Genomic DNA, 24,169 nt, shown 5'->3' with positions numbered 1-24,169 from the left:
TGCGTTCGAACGCATCCACCCGCATTCCAACGCAACGTTCGAATGCACAATTCCCATTCTCTATATTTGTGAATGCCTGCAGGCATTCGCAAGCGCGTTCAAACGCACCCACCCACGTTCGAACGCAACCTACAAAAATCTTATTTTTCTCTTAATAAAACACTAAAACAATGAGAAAAGACACCCATAAGGTGTATCCTTGCTTGGGACGACATCGGTGAAGTCCGAATTATATCATGTTCAAGCTAGTACAATTCAAATTTGTTTGGACGGTTCGGTCTATCTCGATTTGAAGGCACCATGAGCAATAAGGGGGCATGATATTTGCTAGCGCTCTATCTAGCATTACCCATATTCGTTTACTCCCCTATTGATTATTGCACCACGTGAATGGAGAGCCTTTGTACCCCAAGTCACAAAGCTCTACTTTGTCCATGAATTCTTCAAAGGCTTTGCACTTTGGCCTTGATAGGTTACGGAATGATCCCTTCAAGATCTGGATTAATTACAATAAGCAGTCCCCGCAATTGAGGGAAAATATTCACCAAAGATTCTCCCATAGTCATAAAATTATGAAACTAAGGTTGATCGATTCGTAACTTCCTTATTTACATTTTTTGTATTTACACCTTTTGCAAATTCGAACTGCAATTGAGACAAAAATACGCTATAGTGGGGGTGATGGTGGTGGTGACACGTGGAGTTGATGATAGGGTTATAGATGATAATGGAGATGAGGGTAGATGGTTGATGTAGTTTAAGGGATAAAGATGAAGGGGGAGAAGTGGTCGAGATCCCAAGGAGGAGGGAAGACTCGACAGATGAGGGAGATTAGAAGATAGATGAGACCTTGCCAACGGTAGAGGTGGCTGGTTGGTGAAGAGAGAGGAGGCAAATTAGGGTAGAGAGACTAGATAGATGATATATTTAGTTAGGATCTTTTCTTACTGCATTAGTTAGTTATTTTCATTAAAATAAAATTCTTGTAGGTCGCGTTCGAACGCAGGAGGGGTCATGTTCGAACGCTCTTGCGAACGCCTGCATCAGGTTCGCAAATACATAGAACGCATAATGCGCATTCAAATACAGTCAGGCGAGTTCGAACGCTGCATTCGAACACCTGCATCTCGTTCGCACATATAGAGAACGTCTTTTGTACATTGAACACGATCGGGCGCGTTCGAATGCGATCGGTGGGAATCCTATAGAATTAGGATTACTTATTGTTATTAGGACTTGTTGCCTAGCATCTATAAATATGTGGATGCCAACTAAATTCATTATGCTATTGGAATATTGATTTTTTGCCTCTCTTTCATCTATCTACCCTAATCTCCCTCCTCCTTCTTCACCATCCTTCCACCTCTACCATTGGCAAGGTCTCTCCTAACTTCTAATCTTCGTCGACTGTCGATTCCCCCCTCTTCTTTGGATCTTGACCACTTTTTCCCCTTCTTCTATATCCCTTAAACACATTCACCCTCCACCTTCATCTCCATAATCGTCCATAACCCTAACATCCACTCCACCCGTCACTACCACCATCACCCGCGTTCTTTCATCTTTTCTTCCCAGTGTCAGTCCGAATCTACAAAGGGCATAAATACAAAAATTGTCTATCAGGGAGTTACGGATCTAATCCACTTATTTCGTAATTTTCTGACTACAATATAATATTTGAAGAATATTTTTCTATGGTTGCGCGGACTGATTCAAATAATAAATCCAAATCTTGAAGGAATCATTTCATAGCCTATCTTTTAATACAAGAACCCATCAATTTGGTATCAGAGCAGGCGAACCTCATACCTCCATTAATGGTGGAAACAAGGAAGATGACATCAACAAGGAGACCAATAGATAGCACACCGACAAGGGAAGACTCAACCCATGATAATCCTAACCGTGAGGTCGATTCCTTTGGAGTGACCACGGCAGGACCGAGTCAACCAACGTTCATGGGTGTGAATATGAGCTTGGCGGATGAACTTAGGGTCATGTTCCAAATATTGCTGCATAGAGTTGATGCAATACAAAAGGATCACAATGATCTAAAGGAAAATGTTATGAACCGATCGGCTTCATCATCTCCTCGATGAAGATCGGTACCTCAAGAAGGACCAGTGGTGAAACCACACCAATCCGATACTCAACAGGTCCAGGTGTGACATGTTAGTGTCAATGATCCCCTCTTACCTATGCCTACACATCATTCCCCACCTCCAATACAAAACCTAAGACCGATAGTGGTGGAAACCGAGAGGCTTGCGGCACCGGTACGCTTCGTCGATGAGGAGGATTGGCACTTTGAGGATGAGGTTGATCCCTTTGGAGATGGTGATGGACGTGCTCGAGGATTTAGAGAAGGAGATTAACATGCACAAAGGTTCAGACCTAAACCAACGATCTTTCGCGAACCCGACAACACTATTCAGGGGAGAACCGCACGCTTGGACTTTCCAAAATTTTAAGGCGGTGATCCAACGGATTGGGTGTCTCAAGTTGAACAATACTTTGATTGTCAAGGGACGCAAAGGTCCAGATGGCAAGTTTTCACCTCCAAGGAACAACACTTCATTGGTATAGATCGGTTATTCGTGGTGTAGGGTTTATCGGTTAGGCTGACTTTTGTAGGAGGATTATACATAGATTTGGAACAGCGGCATATGAAAATTTTGCTGCCACATTAAGCAAGATGGTTCAGAGGATGACCATATTAGAGTACCAAGCAAAGTTTGAAAGAGTTAGTAGTTGTTGTGAGCCACCTTGGCCCGAACCGACATTGATGAGCACATTTATTTCAGGACTATAGGAGGAAATACAGGTAGATGTTCGTACTCTTTGTCCTATCACTCTTGAGGAGGCCTTTGAGAAGGCTGTGAGGATGTTGCAAAAGCATAAGGCTCTAAAGATGGCAGCGAAAACCAATTGGGGCAACCGAGATGGGCGGTTTGCACCTAGAACGCCGGCTAGAAATTCTGCGAATTCAAAAACAGCGGCTATGAGTACTAGACCATGACTACCTTTGAGACCTTCTTCTGATATTAGAGGAGGCACTAGAACCCCCGTTCCAACTTTCACACCTGCCAAGGTGGAGGAGCAAAGAGCGAAGGGTTTTTACTTTTGATGCGATGAACGTTTCACCCCCGGTCATCAGTGTTCTAAACCGATCGGGAGTGTGATGCTCATCAACGGTCTTGAGGAGGATGAAGAGGTTGTTGATGATAGAGAGTGTCCAGAGGAGGTCCATGAGGAGGCCATCGAGGAGGGCGCGGAAGAAGATATCCAAGCTGAAATATCGATACATGCATATTCGAGTAATTCCACGCTGAGGACATTACAGGTCGACGAACTCGTTAGAAAGCATTGTGTGCACATCCACATCAATTCGGCAAGTACACACAACATTCTAGACGAGAGATTAGTGAGGAGATTGAGTTTGGATGTCGAACCGACCACGGGGTTTGACGTTGCTATTGGAGACAGCACGAAGCTTAAGGCGGAGAGCTTGTGTCGCCGGGTCGGTATATGGGTGCAAGGACACGACATCATTGTGGACTTGTATCCTTTGGCGCTGCGAGGAGCGGACATTGTCCTTAGCACTCAGTGGTTACAAAGCTTGGGAACCATCACATTTGATTTCCGTAGCATGTGGATGAAATTTAAACAAGGAAATAAAGATGTGTGTCTTGATGGCGTTCGTTCTTCGCCGATTCCAGCGATGCAGCCGATGGTGGGGCTGCCTTGTGCATATGATTTAGCCTATCTTCTTCAGTTAGGACCAGTAGGAGATGAGCCTCAAACGAGTTTAGGTATTAAAATTGAATTGTGTAATTTATTAGATAATTTTTTTGGACTGTTTGAGAAGCCACAGGAGTTGCCACCGAGCTGAACGGTGGACCATCACATAGAGATTGTACCTGGAGCTGCACCGACAAATGTGAAGCCATATCGGTATTCAAATATGCAAAAAGAAATTATTCCCAAGATGGTAGCTGAGATGTTAGAGCAATGCCTCATTCAACTAAGTCATAGCTCATACTCATCCTCCGTGCTATTGTGTTGACTACCGGGCACTAAATGCTATTACCGTCAAGGATCGGTATCCCATTCCGATTATAGAGGAGCTACTAGACGAGCTTGCAAGGGCGAGTTCACCCAGCGGATCTGCACAAAACTGGATTTCGAACTCCGGATGGATATTATGAGTTTCGGGTGACGCCTTTTGGTCTCACCAATGCTCCAGCTACCTTTCAAGGTCTCATGAATGATATATTTTGGCCTCTATTGCGAAGGTATGTCTTGGTATTCTTTGACGATATTTTGGTGTATAGTAGAACTAAATTGGAGCATTGGCGGCATTTGGAGGATGAAGCAAAATTTGAAAAAATCCCTAGAATAGTAGCAGTTACAAGACTGACTCACAAAATAACCCGTCGATCCAAACGACTTTGTTCCTCTCAGTCTTGCTCGCTAGAACCCACGATTCACCGCTTCTCGTGATTGAAGTCCAATCTCAGTAACCCTTGAGATTGATCTTTCGTCTAGATAGCCCTTAAGATGAAAGATTAACTTTTGTAGATGAGTGGAACCTTGTTAGTTGAAGAACTGATGTAGCCTCAAGAAGTCTCCTTCAATAATGCTTCTTCAACCACCCTCAAGATAGGGCATTACAATCCTTATATATGATCTCCAAGATAGAGCCAAATCCAAGTCTTATCCGTACTCACAAATCCAAGTCTTATCCGTACTCACGAAAGTCCAATTTTATCAAACTTCGTTGGTGCGTTCGAACGCGGCCCGGGTGCGTTCGAACGACATGACTTGAAGTCAGGTGCGTTCGAACGGGCCCGAGTGCGTTCGAACGCGACAACTTGAATTCTTCAAGTTGCGTTCGAACGCGTTTGTGAACGCGGCTCTCTGTTTGTGTGAACGCAGTACCCGCGTTCGAACGTGTTTGTGAACGCGGCTCTCTGTCTGTGTGAACGCAGATTCCGCGTTCGAACGCGTTTGTGAACACGGTGTGAACTTGACGGCTTTTCTCCAATAATCTTGCAATTCTTCAAACCAGAGATATTCTAGACTTGTGTAAAGCTCATATACATGAAAAACTACACTTAGAATATTTTGTACACAATTGCCAATAAATAAAAACCTAACAAAATTAATTGAAGATCAAGAAGTCCAAGTACCTATGGGGAGCGCCACAAGTGGAGTATTTAGGCCACATCATTTCAGCAGATGGTGTAGCGGCGAATCCTCAAAAGGTTGCATGCATGACCGCTTGGCCTATTTCTACTACTACAACCGGATTGCGAGGATTTTTGGGGTTGACCGGATATTATCGCCGCTTTATCACCGGGTATGGCAAGATCCCTGCTCCTCTCACATTTTTGACGGATGAAGCCACTACAGCCTTTGAAAAACTGAAAATAGCAATGACGACGACGCCCGTTCTAGCTCTACCGGACTTCACTAAAGAGTTCGTTATGGAATGTGATGTGTCGGGAGTTGGCATAGGAGCTATACTAATGCAAGAATGACGGCCCATAGCTTTTCTTAGTAAGGCTCTATCATAAAAATTTCAGTAATTATCGACTTATGAGAGAGAGAGAGATGTTGATAATTCTGCATGTAGTGACAAAGTAGAGGCCTTATTTGATCGGTAGGCGATTCATCATCCGAACTGATAAAAGGAGCCTTACATAGTTTGTAGGACAGCGTATACACACTCCAGCATAGTAGAGATTGGTCACAAAATTGCTGGGATATGATTATGAAATACAATACAAGAAGGGAACGAAAAATAAAGCGGCAGATGCATTATCGCGCTAACCTGATACTGCCGAGCTTGCAGCCTATTCTTCTCCTACCTTTTCCTTCCTTGACGAGCTGAGGTATGCATGTACATCTGACTAGATGTTTTGAGATTGTTGTAGGAGGTGTTGGATGATCCGGAGCGCTATTCAGAGTTGGAGAATCAAGGCGGTTTGCTGCTGGACCGCGGATGCATTCGAGTGCCCACAAATGATGGATTGCGGCAGAAATTATTAGAGCACTTCCACCAAACTCGAGAGGCTGGTCATGAGGGTGTCTTGAGGACTTATAGGTGGATATCTCAGAGTTGCACATGGCTAGAATTGAGGCGGGATGTGAGGAGTGTTGTCAGTGCTTGCGAAGTCTGTCAAAGGGCTAAAGCAACCACATTAAAATCGGTCGGATTACTACAGCCTTTACCCATACCGGACCATGTTTGGGAAGATATTTCTATGGATTTCATAGAGGGTCTTCCGTTGGTACATAATTATTCCATTATTTTTATGGTTTGTTAACAGATTGAGCAAGTATGCGCACTTTTCTACATTGTCACATCCATTTTTAGCCAAGCCATTGGCTAAAATTTGTGTTAGAGATGTTGCTTGGTTACATGGCATGCCATGCACGATCGTCTCCGATCATGATCCTGTATTTATGAGTGACTTTTGGATTGAATTTTTCAGATTGTAGGGGACTCGATTGTATTTCAGTTTGGCTTACCATCCACAGACGGACGACCAAACTAAGGTGGTTAATCGAGGCATTGAGCAGTAATTGAGGTGCTTTGTTGGAGATATGCCGAGACGACGGTTGGAGTTCTTACCGTGGGCAGAGTGGTCTTACAACACCGCCTACCATAGTAGCATTAACATGACTCCATTTGAGACGGTGTATGGATGCACTGCTCTGACATTACGTGCTTATGATCCAATGACATCTGTAGATCTAACGGAGGTAGACTTAGCTTTGATAAATAGAGATGCCACATTGACGAGGTTACGTGCCAATCTTAAACTTGGTCAAAACTGCATGAAGCAAGTTTATGATCATAGCCATTAGGAGTAGGAGTTCGACATCGGTAGTTGGGTGTTTGTGAGGGTACAACCGTATCGACAGGTGACCTTGCGTCCGATGCGTAACCAAAAGTTAGCACATCACTATTTTGGTCCGTTCCGGGTGTTAGAGTGTATCGGTCCAGTTGCATATCGTTTGGAGCTGCCGGAAGGGTCGAGAATGCATCCTGTCTTCTATGTTTCATTGCTGAGAGAGCGATTAGTGATCATGAGGTCGTTAGATAAGCTCTACTGAAGCCATTGGAGGAGACAGAGATCGTAGAGCCAGTTCGAGTACTCAGTAGGGGCCGACGATGACATGGTACCAAATTAGATATGGAGATTCTAGTCGAGTGGCTTGGCAAGCCATCCGATGAGATGGAGATTTTAGTCGGGCGCGTTCGAACGCCCGCGTGCAAACGCTTGCATCAGTTTGCATCCATAGAGAATGTCTTTTGTGGCCTTCGAATGCGGTCGACCCCGTTCGAACGTGATCAGCTAGAGTTTAGTAGAATTAGGGTTAATAATTATTATTTTGACTTGTTGGCTAGTTTCTATAGAGGTGTGGATGGCGGCTAAAATCATTATGATGAATGAATATTGATTTCTACCCTCATCTATCGTCTCTCTAGTCTCTCTACCCTAATCTCCCTCCTCCCTTTTCACCAACCAGCCACATCTACCGTTGGCAAGGTCTTATCTATCTTCTAATCTCCTTCATCTGTCGAGTCCTCCCTCCTTCTTGGGATCTCGACCACTTCTCCCCCTTCGTCTTTATCCCTTAAACTACATCAACCATCCACGATCATCTCCATTATTATCCATAACACTATCATCCACTCCACTCGTCACCACCACCCTCACCCCTACTAAAGCGTATTTTCGTCTCAGTTTCAGTTCGAATCTGCAAAAGCTGTAAATATAAAAAACATAGATCAGGAAGTTACAAATCGATCAATGATAGTTTTTTAATTTTCTGACTATGGAAAAATATTTAATGAATATTTTTTCTCGACTGTGCAGACTGCTTCCTACAATCAATTCAGATCTTGCAGGGATCATTCCGTAACCTATAATGGAGAGGTAAGCGTTGAAGTCCCCGATTACTGCCCATAGGGTCTTGATTGTCATGACATTGTTCAACTCCTCCTAGAGATCCTTCTGTTCACTCAAATTATTGCTAGCGCAAATCGCCGTCCGACCCCAAGTCTTGCCTGCAGTGTTAGAGATTTCTAGGTGAATAGCATACCTTGATGAAGCTACCACATCTACCTAGCTAGTTTATTTTTTTCCATAATACTATGATGCCGCTTTAGCAGCAACCAGAATCGCAAAGCAGCTCTAGTATCTCCCTAGCGCTTTGGCCACTCCCTTGGCTGACTCCTAGCAGGCATGGGATTCAAGCAGGACAAGGAAATCCAAGTTATGCTCCCTATTGAGGTCATGACATTAGTCATGTACTTCGTTCTTTAGTGCTCCCCGACAGTTCCATACAATTGTCTTAATCATGGAAACCGCTATATAGGAGATAGTGAGCACAACTCAATGAATCCTACCTCTCTTTGAGGTGGGCAATAGTCTCTTATCTACCGCACCACCAATCGGCATCATTTCCTCCTGTTGGTGTGTTGGCACCATCAAAATGTCCTCCCCATAGGCTACAAGCGCTAGCTATGACTTGCTTTGATCTATCTCCATGTCTATTTATTCAATTTCTCCACTCTGGGACGAGGCCTTCTTTAGCTCGACTACCACTTTGTCGTTGGTCGCATCGGGCTTGCCCTCAACTCGTAAGGATGGACCTGAGCTTGCCTATGCTAAGCCATACTGAAGGACTTCAGCAGGGTACCAACCTTGTGCCTTACCAACTTGGAGTCTTCCCTTGCTGGTTCATACATATGCAGAACGTTGCTCTCTGGTCATACCTAAGCCTAGTCTGACATGAACCCCATTGGTGCACCGCTGGCTTGACTTGGGCATTGTCTCCCATCAAATAGCCTCTGTTTTCTTCTAGGCCATGCCCATCTTCCTTGTTGGCTTGACTTATACTTGATTGGCAAGTGTGCAGGATGTCCTTCTAGAGCGGGTTATCCAGTGGAGAGATTTTTGGCGACCTCGAGATCTCTAGCAAGTCCTGTATCTTAGCTTTCCCTTTGTTAGCCCCAGTGGATGTTCCCCCTTTCACTCTAGGGTTTGCATGGGTTTGGTAATCCTAACGTAAGGGGGAGGTTGAGTTGTCACTATCCCTTGAGGACACATTGGTTGGCGCATGCCCATCCCCACTATTATTTGTTGGTTTTGTTTGTTTCGTACTGCTCCTGAGAATAGAAGCCTCCTGAGGTGATTTCCTTTCCTCGTGCCTTGGGCCTTGTGCGTGAGCCATTCGACTTGCCACTGGTCATTTGTGTTGTTCGCCTGATTTACCCATTGGTTCGTTTGGTGGCTTGTAGGCCGCTGCTCTCCACTGGGCACCTTGTCGCAGCTTCCTTTAAACGGTGAAATAGTATAGTGAGACATTTCATACACCACTGTTTGGTCTAGGTTTTCCAACCTCGGCCCTAACCAAATTGCCGTCTTCAACGGCCTCATCAGGTCCACCTACACACACATAGGCAAATCTGCTTCGCGTATGGTCTAGTGTAGTCTCATCCACCCTCAAAGGTTTTCCAAAGTAGGCAATCACTAGGATGAGGGCCTCGAGCTCCCAGTACTCTTTTGGTAGGTTGTGCAACTAGATCCAAACAGGTGCAATAACAAAGGCATCCTCTGTTAGCTAAAAGTTGTTTGCCATGGTATTAGATTAAGCACCATCCCTTGGATCATCCATGGGCCATTAGCCAACACGTATTGAAGATCAGGCTCTCTTTCAAATCGGAACACATAGAAGCCTTCTTCCATGCCTGAGACGGAGAACCCATTGATACACCTTGTTAGAGTCTTTTCTTATTGCACTAGTTATCTATTTTCATTAAAGTAAAATACCTATAGGTCCCGTTCGATCGCCCTTGCGAACACCTACATCAGGTTCGCAAAAATAGAGAACGTGAAATGCGCGTTCGAACACGGTCGGGTGCGTTCAAACGCCTGCATCGCGTTCGCATCGACAAAGAACGCTTTTTGTGCATTCAAACGCAATGGGCGCGTTCGAACATCATTGGCGGGATTCCACTAGGATTAGGGTTATTAGGGCTTATTGGCTAGCCTCTGTAAAGGTGTGGATGGCAGCCAAATTTATTATGCTATTGAATTATTAGTTTCTTGTCTCCTATCTTCTCTCTATTCTCTCTACCCTAATCTCTTCCTCCCTATTCACCAACATACCACCTCTTTCGTTGGCAAGGTCTCTCCTAACTTCTAATCTCTCTCGTCTATTGAGTCCTCCCTCTTCTTTGGGATCTAGGCCACTTCTTTCCCTTCGTCTTTATCCCTTAAACAACATCCACCATCCACCCTCATCTCCATTATCATCCATAACCCTAACTTCCACTCCACCCGTCACCATCACCATCATCCGCATTATATCATATTTTCATCCCAATTGCAGTTCAAATATGCGAAAGGGGTATACGAAAAACGTAGATCAGGGAGTTATGGATCGATTTCACTTAGTTTCGTAATTTTCTAACTACGGAAGAATATTTGTTGAATATTTTCCCTCGGTTACGTGGACTGCTTTCTGCAATAAATTCAGATCTTAAAGAAATTATTCCGTAACCTATCACCTGTCAATCCTGTTCCATAGTTTTGCTAGAATGAACTTTATCCTGGTCAAGGGAAAGCCCCTACAAAGGAAATGCCCTAACATGGTAAGTCTCCACCTATCTCGACATGCCTACAGCACCTCCGGGTCTACCATAATGCAGTCGTCTGTTTGGGCCTTTAACTTTGCTAGTATTGCTTTCGGTATGCACCCTTGTGTGCCAAGGGGGCGTTTGATGACCTGTTGCCACATCTGCCTAGAATCGCCTCTCTAGTTGTCTGTCCTTAGTCGACTTAGATGATGAAGCTCCCCGAAGAGATACATCCTCTTCTCCTTCCGAGGCCGGTGGTGCTCTTCCCATCACTCTCAAGAAGAGAAGATTCTCCATTATCGTTTTTGGTGAGGTTTAGGAAGACAATGCTCAGATCGTCTACACCCTAGATTGTAAGAATTCATAGATACACTTACTTGGCAATCTCCTTTTGGAATTGAATTATGAAAAACACAGCCGAAGAATAGGGAATGGATTGAGTTGCACATAAGTAGATGGAAATGCACCATGTGAGGTGATGGATATTTAAAAGAGGTTGTACGAATCATTTCATATTTGATAGATAGGTAAATGATTTTTGGAAATGATTTGGTAGGTAGGCATGTATTCTTGAATTTGCTTTGTAGATGAAATCAAATATAAAAGAGAAATAAACTTTGGCTTATGATCTACTCAACTCAACTCAACTCAAGCTCAGCTCGCATTGAGCCCAAGTTAGTTGTTTATTTTGGCAGCCCTACTATATAGGATCCAACAATGGGGTCTAAAAGCTTCGTACCTATGTGGCCAGTTTTGAGCCGAAAGAAAGGCCCACAGTACACAGTGACACTTTCGTAATTTCCTCTTATCCTTCCTCGGGAGGGGAACATCGAGAAGGCGGGGGCGGAAGGCCACCACCAGAGCTGGGGCGACAATGACGACCTTGATGCAAAAGATCAAAGACATTGAAGACGAGATATGCCGCTACATCTCTTCACTTCGAAACCAAATCCTAATCTTGAAACCCTAGCTCCCGTCAAATCTAGCAATTGCTGTGGAAATCCTTCAGCTAGCTAGCCGTTCCGCCTGCATGAAATTTAAATCCTTCGCATGCGCTTTCCCATCTCCTTCGCAGCAAAACACCCACTCTAAAGCCCAAGCCCTAACCCATCTCTTGCAGTCATGCATCACAGATCAAACGCACCACCTCCATCTCCGACCCATCCACGCCCAATCCATCGTTTCCGGCCTCTACCCCGATCTCTTCTTAAGCAACCTTTTCTTAAATGGCTATTCCAAATTCGGCAGACTTCGTTCTGCACGCCAACTGTTCGACAGAATGCCTCGCAGGAATTTGATCTCTTGGTCATCAATGATCTCCATGTATGCACAGCACGGTCGAGAGGAAGAGGCCCTCTCCCTCTTTTCATGCTTCCGAATGGTCTCTTTGGATATGCCGAATGAATTCATTCTCGCCAGTGTCCTGCGAGCATGTGTCCAGTCAAAGGCCGTTCGCCCTGCCATCCAAGTTCATAATCTTGCCATCAAATTGGGTTTTGATATCGATGTCTATGTTGGTACTTCTTTGATTAATTTATATGCAAAGATTGGATGTATGGACGAGGCTACTTTGATATTTGATGCACTCCCCATTAGGAACTCAGTGACTTGGACTGCAGTAATTACGGGTTATTCACAAATTGGAAAGAGCGACGTGTCATTGCAGTTATTTAACTTGATGAGGGATGAGGGGGTTCGACCTGATAGATTTGTTCTTTCGAGTGCCATTAGTGCCTGCTCTGCAGTTGATTTTCTAGAGGGAGGGAGGCAAATCCATGGTTATGCATATAGAAGTGCCACAGAAATGGATATTTCTGTGAACAATGTGTTGATAGATTTATACTCCAAATGCTCTAGATTGGGTACTGCACGAAAGTTATTTGACTGGATGTTTGCTAGGAACCTTGTCTCATGGACCACAATGATAGTAGGCTACATGCAAAATTCCTATGACAGTGAAGCAATGGTCTTGTTTTTGGAAATGAGTCAGTCAGGGTGGCGGCCTGATGGTTTTGCTTGTACGAGTATCCTGAGCTCATGTGGCTCGTTGATGGATTTGCAGAAAGGGAGGCAAATACATGGTTATGCCATTAAAGCTAATATCGAGTCTGATGAATATGTAAAGAATGGCCTCATTGATATGTATGCAAAGTGTAGTTCTTTACATGAGGCAAGAGATGTATTTGATGTCTTGGCAGAAGATAATGTGATCTCTTACAATGCCATGATTGAAGGATATGCAAGCCACGGGGAGCTCACAAAAGCGTTCAATCTATTCAATAAAATGCGGTCTCACTCGTTATGTCCAAGCCTTTTGACGTTTGTTAGCCTTCTTGGGGCATCAGCATCACTATCGGCTGTGGATTTGAGCAAGCAGATTCACGGTGTTATCATTAGAGCAGGGATATTGTTGGATCCCTATGCTGGTAGTGCTTTGGTTGATGTCTATTCAAAGTGTTCACTTGTTGAAAATGCAAGAGCTGTCTTTGATGAGATGGAAGACAGAGATCTCGTGGTGTGGAATGCAATGATTTTTGGGTATGCCCAAAATGAGCAAGGTGAAGAGGCCATAAGACTCTTCCACCAATTGCAGGTTTCTCCAATGGTACCTAACGAGTTCACTTTTGTTGCTCTTGTTACTGTAGCTAGTTATCTTGCAAGCATATTTCATGGCTTACAGTTTCACAACCAGATCATAAAAGCAGGTGTAGACTTTGATCCTCATGTTTCAAATGCTCTTATAGACATGTATGCAAAGTGTGGTTGCATCAGAGAAGCTTGGGTCCTCTTTGAGTCGACTCGTGGGAAGGACATTGTGTGTTGGAACTCCATGATTTCAAGGTATGCACAACATGGGTATGCAGAAGAAGCTCTCAAAGTTTTCAAGATGATGACCAACAAGCAAGTAGAACCAAACTATGTTACATTTGTTGGTGTACTATCAGCATGTGCCCATGTAGGGCTTCTTGATGAAGGATTACATTATTTTAATTTGATGAAAGAAAATTACAGCATTGAGCCAGGAATGGAACATTATGCTTCTGTAGTTAGTCTTTTTGGTCGTTCAGGGAAACTGCAGGAGGCAAAAGAATTTATTGAACACATGCCAATTGAACCAGCTGCAGTTGTGTGGAGGAGCTTACTCAATGCATGTCGAGTGTTTGGCAACATTGAAATAGGAAGATATGCCGCTAAAATGGCACTTTTGATGGATCCCACAGATAGTGGCCCTCATGTCCTCTTGTCAAATATGCTTGCTTCCAAGGGGATGTGGGTTGATGTGGAGAAGGTGCGAGAGGAAATGGATTCAATTGGAGCAGTTAAGGAGCCAGGTTATAGTTGGATTGAAGTGATGAAGGAGGTCCATGTATTCATTGCAAGAGGAAAAGAGCATCAACAGGCAGAGTTGATCTATTCAGTGTTGGATGGATTGACAGAACTACTAAAAGGTGTTGGTTATGACAACATGTTGGAACGTTCATTATTCGATGAGAATGATTATTGTTGTTAGTAGGAAGTCAATTTGCGATAATTTGAAATTATTGCATGTCTGTGCCCATATTTTTCTTGAAGAGCTGTCATTTTTCAAGCAAATGCAAATCTATTACAGAGCAGAGACCTTGAAGTTCACAGGGAACCCTAATGGATTGTGCAATTCGAGAAGCTTTGCTAGTAATTCTGCACTAGTTAACTTGATCCAAATATCCTAACCATCTGAGCAGAGACAATCATGTGAGCCTTTACGTCTAATCCACTCTCTTTAATCTCTTGTATGGTGATGATAACAAATATATACAACCATTGAAAGCGGCAACAACTGCAACACTATGAACCTTATTCCTGAACTGTATTGGTTTGACTATATGATGCATTCTTCAATTGAAACAATGTCGTATAAGTTAGAGAAATATTTACCATCTGTTGATAAGTCCAAAGTTTTTCCCTGGTTATAAATCTATTTCATGCAACCCTTGAGCAAATTTAAGCTGTTTGATTTTTGCCTCTAATTCCAAAAAAAAATTAACTATGTGATTCACTTTGAGTGAAATAAGTTCTAGAATACTTCTTTCTGATTAGCATTCAGTTGGAATAGTTGTTTCCTGGTTAGAGCTGCTGAGTTGGTTTACTCCAGAAAAACTCACTAATGCTCTTTTGTGTCGTGTATCGTATTCATTTCCAATTTAATAAATCTTTGTGATAGTTTCATTTATTTAATTTAATAACAGTTTAGATCTAGTTCATAACATTGGTATCAGAGTCGACATTTCTTGGACAATAGTTATCATGCGATCCAAAATGAACAAGGAAAGATCGACTATGGAGGATCAGGAACTCATCTCCATTCCTGTGGAGGTTTTCTTAGGGCCACTATCATCACTAGCAATCGCTAACGTAAGCCACCCACGTGGGCGAAGGTAATGATAGAGTCCATCGAGAACTTGAAGGAGATGCAAACCTCCCTCAAGAACTCAATCCAGGCCTTGACAAAGGCCATACTAGCTACCCTCGACTACCACCGCTGTCGACCGCCACAAAATAGCTGCCACCTGTAACACCCCTGCCTGGCATAAGCACCTGCACAGCCACGCGCCCACATGACACATGTGGCTCACGTGACAGGACGAGCAGAGCCCGTCACGCACAGATACACTCCTGTGCACATATAATCATGACATTGATATAATCTCCCATTTTGGCTAAGGTTTGATCTCTTCCAATTCTCAGATCTGGATTGATTTTGGCACGTAACTTTATAAATAGATCCTAAAAGATGCCGTCGTCGGATCGACGTGAAATTTGGATAGGTTGTAGTCCGGAAAAGAACTTTCAACAAATCAAGTTTTAGACGGATCGGATGTGGGGATCTCGAGATATTGTCTGATTAGTGGACGAATGTCAGGGGGTTTGATCAGGATCCGTGGATGGAGGCACAAGATCCTAGGATGATGGTGGTTGGGGGTGGACCGGCGTTAATGGGGTGGCACCGGTGAAAAGTGGTGGTGGAAGGGTTATGGTTGATGGAAGGGTTACAGAAAGTGTTGGATAGATTGGAAGAAGGGGGAATAGAGGGCCACCTCTAAGGGACTAGGGTGATTAGCCGATCAAGGGAGGTTAGAAGCGGCGTCGCTGGGGATCGAGAGAACAAGAGCGAAGAAGACGAAGGAGGCAAAGCAAAACTCAATTCTTGAATAATGACTATGATTTCTATCTACATCCTTTAGAGGCTAACCAAACAATTCAAAATTAACCCTAAATAGTACATTATCGCTGATAGTGTTCAAACGCCTGCTCGCGTTTGAACGCACCTAGTTCGCTCTTCTCTGGATTTGCAAACGCGATGTAGGGATTCAAACGCGCAACTGAACGCACCTATTTCCCACTTCTCTAGATTTGCGAACGTGATACAGACAATAATTATATTACTAAAAATAATGGTGAGATCGTATCAATTTATAATTAAAATTAATAAATTATTATACTAAAAATACTTAGTATAATTATATTAGTGAGTTAAACTATAAATAAATTTATAGGCAATATTTATAATTAAAATTAATAAATTATTATACTAAAAATAGTTAGTTAAATTATATTAGTGAGTGTAAATTATCAAAATAATTAATTATTTAAATAGATTAATTTATCTAACATTGGGAAATAATCATATATATATATAAAATAATCCTCTTTGCTACAATGCCCAGCTCGACCCAGCACTGTTGCAGCAAGAGGAGAGGAGGGACCGAGAAAAAGAAGAAGAAAGGAAGAACAAAAGAAAGAAAGAAAGAAAAGAAGGAAGAAGAAGAAGAAGAAGAAGAGAAGAGAAAGAGGAGGGGAAGGAAGTGCAGACCCGGGCCGGCCGGTCCGACACCGGTAGCTTGCGGGCCTCTCACCGGCGGCTCGGCTCCGACGAGCCCGAGCTCGGGTGAGAGAGAGAGAGAGGAAGGGAAAGGAGCTCACCGACGCTTGAGGAGGTGGCGGCGGTGGTTTCCAAGGACAACGGCGGCGGTAGGCCGGCCTCAGCGAGAGAGAGAGAGGATGGTGGCGTCGGGGCCCGCCGCGGTGGTGGGCGTGTGGTGCCTCACCACGCAAGCTGCCTCATGCAGCTAGTCGCATGGGCACGAGGCCGGCTGTGGTCAGCCATGTCATGCCCAATTTTTTTTTTTTTTTAAGTTGGGTTTTACACCACATCCACTTTCAAGCATAATAATGGTGAAATCGTGGAGATCATCGAAACCGCGGCAACCATCCCTTCTATGGTCGTATTGGAACACCCTCTATCCTTGTAGACTAAGCCCTCCATCGTAGCAACACCGAAGTAGCCCCCAGCAACGGTTGAGACGTCGTCTTCCCCACCTGTGGTGGAAGCTACGATGGAAACCCCTAGCTTTCCATTAGTGGCAATCCAAGTCCCATCGGCCTAAACCATCATGACCGGTCACTTTCTTGGACCTTTCACACCAGTGTCATGCCCTAAATTGCATGCGCTAAGACTTTGGCTCGAACCACCCATGACTAGGATTTTGTCCAAGACAACCACGACTAGGGCACACTGTGGCTCAAACAAGTGGGCCCTAGAGTAGAACCCACTAGGGGCTCCCTTCTCCACGTGGCAGACGAGATCCACATGGAAATCGAGGACATGCATTTCAAGAGTGACGGAAGGTAAGAAAACTACCATTGATACATTAAGGACAAGATGGTTAGAAGCGTGGTGGATTGTTATGATCCGATCATATAGGTTAAGTTAGTCGAGTCGATTGAGTCAAGTCAATTCAAATTGAGTTAGTAAGTTAGATTTATCTTATTGCTTTAAATTTCAAATAATATAGATAAACTGTATGTGGATCGATATGCTAGAATTTCTACTCCTATAAATAGGAGTGGACATATGTTGTTAATTATCATGAAATGAATCTGAACTTAGTTAAATTATTTTTTTCGTCTTTATTTTTTCATATAGCCATTAAATCGTTCTTATCTTTTTAGGAGTAGATCATAATCGTAGAAATCTTCTGATCTTTTAAACTCTAGCCACCATCTTCCTCGAGCAGCCACCTTACCTTACGGGTGTTCACTATCACCTTTGGTCATCCACCACCCTTGAACGACTGCCACAACATTGGATATTTGCCTTTCTGCTCCGTTCTAACCTTGTTCCACTTTTATATATATATACATTTATTTTGACCTTCGATTTAGGTAAAACCAAAGCTATTAGAATCCTAACTCGCGAAACTACCACCATCTAAATATTTATAATTTTTTGATGTACAAATCGATCTAGATCTGGTTCGTAATAGTACCGCTAGTATGAACACTACCTCACAATCATTAATTTTCATGATCATCAAGTGTTTGACCATCATACTTGATAGTACTCATGCCTACTCTCAACATACATATTAACTAATTGGGGATATATGCATGTGGTGCAATATGTAACAACATACATGACATAATCAACATAATTAAAGTGCATGATATATAAAGCATGTAGTTAATCATTATGAATTTATAGCATATAAATGTTAATAATAAAATAATGAATAAAAATATTGTTAGGTTTTTAATTGTTGGCAATTGTATTTTTAGATGTGTATGAGTTTCATACAAGTCTAGAAAATCTCTAGTTTGAAGAATTGCAAGATTATTGGAGAAAAGTTTATGAGTTCACATCGCGTTCACACCGTGTTCACAGCACGTTCGAACGCGGGCGCATGCGTTCACACAGATCAAGAGCTGCGTTCACAAGCGCGTTTGAACGCGGGCTCACGTGTTCACACAGATCGAGAGCTGCGTTCACAAGCGCATTCAAACGCGGGCTCATACGTTCACACAGACCGAGAGCTGTGTTCACAAGCGCATTTGAACGGGGGCTCACGCATTAACATAGACCGAGAGGTGCGTTCACAAACGCGTTCGAACGCGGATACATGCATTCACTCAGACCGAGAGCAGCGTTCACAAACGCGTTTGAACGCAACCGGAAAAATTCAAGCTGTCGCGTTCGAACGCACTTGGGCCCGTTTGAACGCACCTGAGATCAAGTCAGGCCGTTCAAACGCACCCGGGCCGCGTTCGAACGCACCAATGAAGTTTGAAATTCTTGGACTTTCGTGAGTTCGGATAAGACTTGGATTTGGCTCTATCTTGGAGATCATATATAAGTAATATGATGCCCTAACTCTAGGGTGGTTGAAGAAGTAATATCAAAGGAGACTTCTTGAGGCTATATCGGTTCTTCAACTAACAAGGTCCTACTCTTCTAAAAAGCTTAATCTTTCGTCTTAAGGACTACTAGACAAAAAATCAATCTCGAGGACTACTGAGGTTGGACATCAATCACGAAAAGCAGTGAATCATAGGTTCTAGCGAGCAAGACTAAGAGGAACAAAGTCGTTTGAATCGACGGGTTGCTTTGTGAGTCAGTCTTGTAACTGCTACTATCCTAGTGATTGGTTTTGATCCGAGTTTGGATCCGTGGTTTTTTCCCGTTTGGGTTTTTCCATGTTAAAATCTTGGCGTTCATCTCTGCTTTCGTTTTTAATATTTCTTCAGACTTTTACTTAAGCAAACGAGTGATATCATTGCCTAGTATTTAGATACATACTTGTGTCTAGGGATTTTTCAAATATCATAATATTATTACAATGTCAAAATGCATCATCCCAATATGTGTCTACTCTATTCTTAGATTACAAAACAATCACTTATTTGAAGTGTATCTAACTGCTACAAGTGTTCCTCCTATAACACGAGATCCTCCTCGTATGGTAACAGATCTATCAATTGACAAATATAATCGCAATATAAGTAAAAAAACATAACTTAGAAACTAAATAATAAATTAGATTGTAGAACTAACGTCACAAGTTTAGATAGGTTTTATTTGTTAGTAAAACAACTATGAAAAATAAACCCACAAGAGTTATAGGAATAATTAATCTAAATGCAGTGTTTTTTATAGTTACTAAAGTTCCTGTCCTCCTAATATTATAAACAAGTACATTATTATTTTCTAAAAATTAAATTTTAATGTCTCAAGTTTAATTTAATAAGGTCAAACTAAAGGAAAAAAAAACTAAAACAAGACTATTTGGACTGGCCCATTGTCCAAATAGAGGGATGGATTGTATCATGAGTAGGTGGAATAACACCTTAGCTTATGATTTTTCTAGTCTAGCTGATTAAAATGATATCCGTAAAACTTGGACTGATCCTCCTATGGATTGGAATTGTATTCTAGTCTCTTATCGATAATAAATACCATGTCTATGGACATTTTCTCGGAAAATAGAAAGGGTAAACATGGAATGCCAATAGGAAGGGAGAAAAGAGAAAAACAATGTTGGTTGATCAATTTTCACCAACATTTGGATCAAAGATAAGTGATTCATCAGAAAGGTCCAAAAATCTGAAAGGCATATTTCAGTAGAGAAACAACATATAGGCTTAACTCTTTTTTTTCTCTAGAGATCTCTCTAGTCTTCCCTCAAGCTTTCTCGCCGTCAAGTATGCTCTCATCTACCTTAGTATTTGTTGCCCTACACTCCTACTCTCTAACCATCAAAGAGTTTCTTTCCCTTCACTAACCATGGCTTCTTCGGATGAGGAGTTTCTTCAAAAGTTCTCGAACTTCTCTCCCGAGGGGAAAATGGAGATGGTGATCCCAATGGTGGAAGAATGCATGGCTCCCAAATGTAAACCAAGTTTGTGCCTCACTGGCAAGCTCATCACTAATAGAAATTTCAACTCTACTGGCCTCGAAACTACCCTCACTGGAGTTTGGAACTTGGAAGGTGAACTTGACTTCTTCGAAGGTGGCAAAGGAGTTTATCTTCTAGCTTTTGAGCTGGAAATAGACATATGGAAGGTTTGGTTGGGCTCACCTTGGTCCTTCAACAGAGATTTCTTCTTTATTGCTCCTTTTCAACCCAATCTCCCAACCGAGCTATGGACCTTCTCCCACTACGAGTTCTAAGTGCAATTCCATGGGCTTCCTCTAGAATACATGTCGATGAGAACTGAAATAACCCTCGTGGAGAGAGTTAGGACCCTAATCACCTCGGACACAGCCGATAGTTGCAAATGGACTCGCTTCATCAAAATGAGAATCTCTATAGATATCACCAGACCCCTGACCCCTGACCCCTGACCCCCTTAATCTCCATCACCCTTCTAAACGGCTCCACTGTAGAAGTCACAGTGAGATACAAAAGGATTCCTCGCCACTATTTCTTCTACGAATGAATCGGCCATGATCTCATTGAGTGCATGCAAAAGGGAGCCCTTGAGGAGAAAGCAAAAGCGGAGTTCCCACCCCATATGAGGTCCCAGCTGCTTAGCCTCGTCAAACCAAGGTTCGTTAGTCTTAATGCGGTGGCAACTCAGTCTGAATCCCCCTACAAAGGGGGAGAAGGAAACAATCCTCCTCTTAGGCATTTCCTTGAAGGTTCCAACTCCAGCATGCTGGACATGGGGTTGCGTGGCTTGATGCCACAATTGCCTAAGCCTAGAAGGGGAGACGATGGTGCTGAAGGTACGAGATTTGCCAGGTTAGAAGATGTGTTGTCCCTTTTGATACTAGTGAGGGAGGGTGTCAGTCCTGCAACTCCTACTCATACACCTGTTGAGGGCCTAGTGGGGGTATCCCTGCTCGAAGGCAATACTTGCCTCAACAAGGCGACATCACCTCTCAAGTCAGTTGTTCGCATTAATGAAGAGAGCAGTTTGTTCTCATCCCGGTGCATTTTGATAGTAGCTAGGGAATGAAAGCGATAGGCGCACACAAACCAACTGTTGATGACAAGAAAGGCAAGGACAAAGTGGCGCACGCGGATTTGATGACCGTTATTGGCCCCACAGCCCATCACAACACTGACATGCCATCTGTTCAACCCTATGCAAGTGTCCATGCAAAGGACGCAGCTCCAACTCCCTCCTCTACTCATGTGGCAATCCCTCCCGCCTCGCCAAACAAAAAGAAAGCTCATCAACCCCTCTTCTCTATTCGAAAGAAAGCTATCTCCCTATCCATACCTCGAGAGCTCCATGAGATCACTAAAGCCATGCCATTGGACACCCTGCAGGCTTGCACCCAAAAGAATGTCCAAAACAAAGCACCAATCTCAAAACCCGTGATGAGCAGCTACTCATCATGAAGCCACCAATGAGGGTATTGGCATGTAACTATCAGGGTGGCGGAGGGGCCTCAACAGTTCACAACCTCACAAACCTCCTCTACAGCACCCGCTCATCCTTGGCCTTCCTTTCTGAAACAAAATATGGAAAAATAAATGCCGAAAGAATCATTCTCTCTCTTCCTCTCAAGAACAATTTTATTGTTGAACTATTGGCTTCACTAGAGGTCTATGGTTACTCTAGGATGATACACTCCAGGTGAAGGTGATCGAAGCCAACAGTAGCTACATCACTGCAACTATACATGAACTCGATCTCGAAGACAAATGGGCATTTTGTGGCATTTATGGAGATCCCCACCATGGTGATGACGAAGTTTTGTGAATGACCATCAACTTGTATGCCTCTGGTCAGCGGCTGCTCTGCTACATCGAAGACTTCAATAGCATCTCCGACCATGGTGAGAAGTATGGAGGTTCTCCTCCTACCTCGGCTAGACTTAGAAATTTCAAAAGAAAAGTAAATGAAGCCGGATTACTAGACCTGGATTTCTAGAGGCTAGCTTACACCTGGTCTTACCACAGAGCGGATGACAGCTTGATTCGCGAAGGCCTTGATAGAGGTCTCATCAAACTGGTGCAATATGTTCTCCTCTGCATGGGTTTATTACCTCCCTGTGGTGTCGTCGGACTATAACCCTCTTCTCCTTGACACCACCCCAATAAGGACTACAAAGCAGCGTAGTTTCCGAGTTGAGAACTGGTGGCTTAGAGTTCAGTCCTACACTAAGCACTACAGGGAGTGGCCAAATCTCTATGATCCTCAGCAATCTCTTGCCTCATATTTGAGATCCCTTACCTGCTCCATTCGATCCTAGGCGAGGAGACACGCCAGAAGCATCAACAAAGACATCAGAAATGCTAAAGAAGCTCTCCTCAACCTCCAATCTGTAGACAACCAAGCATATTCCTGGATTACTGAAAAACCCCTTCAATGCCGCCTTGAGGACCTTTACCTTCTAGAGTTGATTAGCAAAAAGGAGGAGACTGTAAGACCAAGTATTTCCAAATTCATGCTTCTTCGAGGAAGAGGAATCTTATCTCCACTCTTGTCTTGGACCCTGGAGGTAGAACTTATTGTCAGGGATTTCTTTGCAACTAGAAGGATGGAAAATGAGCTAAACTAGCCCTGCATTGTCCTCATACCCAAGAAGGAGGTCTCTGAGCAAGTGGGGAACTTCAGACCCATAAGCCTCTGCAACACCATCTATAAGATCATATCTAAACTCCTTGCCCAAAGAATGAAGCCTTTCCTTTGCAATATGATCTCTAATGCTCAAAACACGTTTGTTCTAAGCAGGTAGATAGTTGATAATCTTATAATCTCTCAAGAAGTGATGCACTTCCTCAAGCATTCCAAGAGCAAAATTGGAAGTTCTGTGATCAAGGCTGACTTGTCCAAGGTGTTTGATCGCATGGAATGACCTTTTATTCGAGATTGCCTCAAGCTCTTTGGGTTTCTAGATAAGTTTGCTGATCGAGTACTAACCTGCCTCTTGTTGGCATATCTAACTATTATGGTGAATGGGGAGGCAAGCAAGTTCTTCTCTCCGGGCCGCGACATTTGGCAAGGATGCCCCTTATCACCATACTTGTTCATACTAGGCTCAAATATCCTCTCAATCCTCTTAGACAATGAGGCTAGCCTAGGCAGTTTCATAGGCATCAAGCTTGCAATGGAAGCCTTGAAAATCAATCACCTTATGTTCGCGGACGATCTCCTTCTCTTTAGCAAGGCTTCTATATGTGGAGTATGCAATCTGAAGGACACCCTTGAGCTTTACAGTAGCATATCTGGCCAAGCTTTAAATCTGGACAAATTAGCTATTTATATAAGTTCTCACACCAATAACCAACTAAAAGATCAAATAATATCGCTGCTTCGTGTAAGAACCACCCAACCAAAGGAGAAGTACCTTGGAAGCCCATTTCTACTAACTAGAAGAAAATCTAAAAATTGCAACCATGTAGTGGACAAGATGCAAGCCAAACTAGCCGGGTGGCAAGTCAAAAACCTTTCCCATGCCGATCGGCTAGTCCTCATCAAATCTATTCTAAGCTCAATCCAGATCTACTTCATGGCTGCAACTCTTCTTCTGCAAACAACTCTTAACAAGATAAAAAATTATCATGAGAGATTTCTAGTGGGGCTACAAGGAGGGGGACAAGCACATCTACTAGCGCAGTTGGAGTCTACTATGTCGGCCAACCTCTAATGGCGGACTAGGTATTCATAACCCACGACTAGTAAACAAGAGCCTCATTGCCAAACTTGCATGGAGGCTGGTCTCCTCCATGAATAGTA

The 24,169-nt window shown here is 43.3% G+C and overlaps 1 protein-coding gene across 1 annotated transcript; it reads left to right on the top strand.

Moving 5' to 3' along the window:
- The first annotated feature begins 11,412 nt into the window (after positions 1 to 11,412).
- LOC140798446 (pentatricopeptide repeat-containing protein At4g39530) lies at positions 11,413 to 14,628 on the top strand. Its single transcript, XM_073152276.1, has one exon. The coding sequence runs from the start codon at positions 11,691 to 11,693 to the stop codon at positions 14,169 to 14,171; it is 2,481 nt and encodes an 826-aa protein (XP_073008377.1). The 5' UTR covers positions 11,413 to 11,690; the 3' UTR covers positions 14,172 to 14,628.
- Positions 14,629 to 24,169: the final 9,541 nt, after the last annotated feature.

Source organism: Typha latifolia, chromosome 12 (genome assembly GCF_019914945.1).
Source record: "Typha latifolia isolate L0001 chromosome 12, TyphaL0001v2, whole genome shotgun sequence".
NCBI lineage: Eukaryota > Viridiplantae > Streptophyta > Magnoliopsida > Poales > Typhaceae > Typha > Typha latifolia.
Note: the sequence above shows the minus strand (reverse complement) of the source record. Positions and strands in the feature narration are given on the sequence as shown.